The sequence below is a fragment of the Orycteropus afer genome, unplaced genomic scaffold, assembly GCF_000298275.1.
Source record: "Orycteropus afer afer isolate SDZICR_OR568_19922 unplaced genomic scaffold, OryAfe1.0 scaffold00038, whole genome shotgun sequence".
NCBI classification, from domain to species: domain Eukaryota; kingdom Metazoa; phylum Chordata; class Mammalia; order Tubulidentata; family Orycteropodidae; genus Orycteropus; species Orycteropus afer.
Window position 1 is genome coordinate 12079339 of NW_006921625.1, and position 4735 is coordinate 12084073.

Genomic DNA, 4735 nt, shown 5'->3' on the forward strand with positions numbered 1-4735 from the left:
ATAGACTTTTTTTTTTTTAAACAAAATTTCCATACAAACAAGGATGAGACTTTTCTAGGGCAATTAGTATAGAATAAGAAAATGAACAAATAAATAGCAAATACAAGAAAAAATTCCCAGGTGGAAGAAAGCACTTTGGAGCATGTTTTATACATGGTAGCATCTTTCACCAATATGACAGACTACGTTTAAACTCTCTTACAGGTCTAAATACACAAACCTGTTGGAAGATCAACCAGCTGAAGTTCATTTCTCACTAATCCCATATTGTTTGGTGTTGAGGTAGCAAAAGAAAGAAAACCAGTCAAACTTGTCCATTCAATACCTCTATGAAGAGAAATTAAACAACAGTTAATCTAATACCCTATTTTCATTTGAAAATTTTATTTGAAAAATAAAAGTTTTTCCTACTAAGGTCTAACTTTTTATTACACAAGTTAATTAAGAAACAGTATCAAGGTGACCTTTTACTTAGAGATCTGTGGTTGTGTGCCACTGAGTTGATTCTGACTCACAGTGAGCCTACGGGACAGAGCACAACTGCCCACGGGGTTTCTCAGACTGAAGTCTTTACGAGAACAGATCACCAGGCCTCTTGGGGGAGCAGCAGGTGGGTTCCAACTGCAGACCCTTCATCCATCGGCAGCTGACGCACGACCACTGCCCCAGCAGGGATGACATCACCACAGAAATCCTACATATGTGAGATCGTTTCTAACTAAAAGCTTTATCTACAAATATAACGACAGGACAGCTTACTCACTAGGGTCACAGGACCATTAAAAGGACTATTAAAATCTGTCCAGGGATAGAGTCACAGTAGTTTCCAAGTTTTGCAACTGCTTAAAAAAGCAAGTCATACAGAAATATTCCACAGAAATTTCTAGTTGGTTAAGAAGCAAAAATGGCAGAAACAAAGAGATGTTAGTTAGATTTGAAAATGGATGAAATTCTAAATGTGTATCAATTAGAGAAAAGCACAGCAGAAAAATATCAGAGAAAGATGTATGACAAGACAGCAGCTACAAGCCTGATGCCTTGGGAATCTTCTTCATGTGGGACTGAGACGAGGTGAGTCTCCTTCCTCCCCACTGACCTACCTGGAGAGCGCACCCCATCACAGCTTGCAGAGGACGGGCGGCAGAAGTGGCCCAACGGAAAACCCTGTGGACTCATCACAGCCACAAGAACATGGGTGCATCCTTACAAGGGAATAGAGGCTGGTTGGGAGGCAAGTCCCTTCCCAAACCTTTGTTCCACACATAACTGCTCATCAGCATTTATGGGACAAAAATGTTTAAAAACAACATATTGTCTGTGGCTGCTTTGGTGCTACAAGGGCAGAGCTGAGTAGCTGTGACGGAGACTGCACAGTCCGCAAAGCCTCAAGTGTTTACAGAACACTTCCCTACTAGAATGACTCTAAAACACTGACAACACCAAACGCTGGTGAGGATGTCGAGCAACAGGAAGTCTCCTTCATTGCTGCCAGAAATGCAAAACAGCTCAGCCACTTGGGAAGACAGTATGGAAGTTTCTTACAAAGTTACATGTAGGCTAAAACTGCAATCATGTGCCTAGGGACTTACACAAGTGAGATGAGAAGGGGTATCCCCATAAAGCCTACCTAAGGATATTTATAGTGGCTTTATTCATAATTGCCAAAAATTGGAAGCAACCAACACGTACTTCAACGGCTGTCCGTACAATAGAGTTATTCAGCAATTAAAAATAAAAGCTGAAAAGACCTGGAGGAACCTCAGTGCATACTGCTACGTTAAAGAACTGGCGGTGCAAGCCCACCAGCCACTCCTCGGAGGGAAGGCTGGGCAATCAACCTCCGCAGTGATACCACCTCGGAAACCCAAGGAGGGCAACAACAAGTGAAAGAAGCCAGTCTGAAAAAAATTCATATTGTATGATTCCAAGGGAGGTTTGGCAGTACAGAGGTTAAGGCAGTGGGCTGCTAACTAAAAGGTCGGTGGTTTGAACTCACCAGCTGCTCTATGAAGAAACATGAGCAGTCTGCTTCCATAAAAATTGACAGCCTTAGAAACCCTGGGGCGTCGCTATGAGCCAGAATTGACTCGATGGCAGTGGGTTTCTGAGTGAGTATAATTCTAGACAGAGAAATGATCAGTGGCTGCCAGGGCTTTAGGGAGAGGGGGAGGGGTGGAAAGGTGGAGCACAAGGCATTTTTAGGGCAGTGAAACCATAGGAGTAGACACATGACATCATGCATTTGTCAAAACCCGCAGGACTGTGCAACACAAAGAGGGAGTCCTCGTGGCAACTGTGGACTATGGTTACTAATTATGTATCAATACTGGGTCATCAATTATAACAGATGCACCACAAAAGTACAGGATATCAATAATAGGAGAGACTGTGTGGAGTAGTGCCTAAGGCATCTGACCGCTAACCAGAAAGCTGCCAGTTCAAACCCATCAGCCACTCCTCGGAAGGAAGACTGGGCAATCTACTTCCATAGAGATATTGCCTAGGAAACTCAAGGAGCAGTGGCTATGAGTCAGATCCGACTCAATGGCAGTGAGATTGGTTTTAGGTTTTTTGGTGGGCAGGGGAAGAGGGGGTAAATGGGAACTATACTTTCTGCTCAATTTTTCTATAACCTAACACTTCTCTAAAACATAAAATCTTAAAACAAAACAACAAGACCACCATGGCTTAAAGGAATACACACAACTATCTATAGGTAAGCTGTCCCTGGCCATGTGTGTACCTAAGATCTAAGTACTTGTGATTACGTGGCTTGAAAAAACATACTCAGTTCAAGGTAGGAAAACAACTTCCTAAAAGTTGGCTTTTTTTATTTGCATATGAAAATCTATAATGTACTGGGTTTATTCCTAGTAAGTTCAGCAACTTTAATAACACATCTGTGATTTTTCCTTATGACTTTCAATAACACTATAATTACATTACAACAAAGAGACAGCAGGATTTTAGCATCCTCTTAGACATGATCTCAGGATATAAAATATGAATTATCATCAAAATGGCACTTGAAAGGAAAAATTCCTATAAAAAAAATGTAGTGTACTTTCTGTGATCATACATAACACCAGCCTGTTTGAGTGGACTATCCCTTAGTTACTTGTATCATTCCAAGTAACACTTCAAATAATGTCAGTGTCACTCAGTATTATTACAGCATGTCTAACTCATGTGTTCACTGACATTTATGACCTGACTAACCAATTCAAGGTAACAAATTTTACCTCTTGTTAAGAGCTTGCTGATAAATTAGATAGTGTCTTTCTTAAAGATCTCAGTGTGCAAAAAAAACTGACAATGTGCTCTAATTTTCAGAGCATGTTTCCAACTCTTGCACGAATCCACGATCAGTCAACACTTGCATGTGACTGCCCTTATGTTTGCTCCTCACTGAGGTACACTTTTTGGCTGGAGACCCAGCACATGTACTGTAAGTATAAATAAAGAGCTTGTTAGGCCTGAAACCAGAAAAGCCTACAGTGAATTCCATCTGTGTCTTTCACAGATGACTCTGATTCTCAGTTTCTTCTTCTATAAACTGATCATTGTGCCCACCTCACAGGTGACAGTGAGGATTCAACGAAATGGGGCAGGTACTATACTCAGAGGTACAATCCTTGGAACAAGTACTGGTTAAGTGAAGAGTTTAGACTGGTGGTTGTTAGCCACAAAGAAACACCATGCACAGATGCCAAGGACAAGTCAAGAGGGAAGAAGAGGAAGGGAGATGGTAGCGGTGTGGCAGCAGGGACTGCCGGAAGCAGAGCCAGGATGGAGGACTGCAGACACTGTAAGAGAAGAGAATGAAAGCGAACAGTAGCTGGGAAGGGTTGACACCTGAGTCGCTGCTCCTCAAAAGCCCAAAGCTTCTGAGGACATGACTACTCCGTGTAAACGTGTCTGGGAGACACTGAGGGGCACAGGATGGGGTGATGATAAACACCCTGCTGGGTTACACCGCAACACAAGAAACTTGAACCAACAAGGCTAGGCAAAAGTTTCCGAGACGTCCACCACATGAAAGCTGTTTCCTCATTCAGAAACACACCTGTCAGGGTAACTAATGCATTCTCTAACAGTTCACTAAAACATACGAGTCTGTAATTATGCAACATACAGAGGACAGAGGATGACCCTACTTGTGCCTTTGTTAAAAAACCATGAAGAACGACTGGAAATCTGATAAACTGACATACATGCATCACTTTACAATACAACAAAACAGCCATGCACCTACTGAAATACTGCCACAGAGCAGACACGCATGAACACCAACCAGCGAGGCAAGGGGCACTCCTCGACCCACCGTGCCTCCCTGCCCATCTCCACACACAGCACTCACACAGCAGGTCCCGTCTCAAATCAAAGATCCATTGCTACATAGTTCCTGTTCTTGTCTGATGATGCTTTTGAAAAGAAGTGAGTAAGATCAATGAACAATTAAAATGCTCTAGTTAAATTTGTCACGAGCAGCAGTGCCCATGGATCCTCACGAAAAGGAATTGCCAACTAAACCCCAACAATGGTTTCCGGTGAGAAAGCAGCACAGACCTCAGGTTGTTGTTGTTGTTGTTTTTGCCGTCGAGTCGGCCCCGACTCATAGCGACCCCTCCTTGGGTTTCCGAGGCAGTGTCACTACGGAAGTAGGATTGCCCAACCTTCCTTCCGAGGAGTGGCTGGTGGGTTTGAACCGCCAGCCGTCTGGTTAGCAGGCAAG

The 4735-nt window shown here is 43.0% G+C and overlaps 1 protein-coding gene across 1 annotated transcript in view; it reads right to left on the reverse strand.

The window, feature by feature from the left end:
• The window catches only part of WDR11 (WD repeat domain 11), a 65836-nt gene that overhangs the window by 31392 nt on the left and 29709 nt on the right, over positions 1-4735 (reverse strand). The window contains exon 12 of the mRNA XM_007936830.2: positions 221-327. Within this exon, the coding sequence (XP_007935021.2) occupies positions 221-327 (107 nt within the window). The remainder of the gene's footprint in view (positions 1-220; positions 328-4735) is intronic.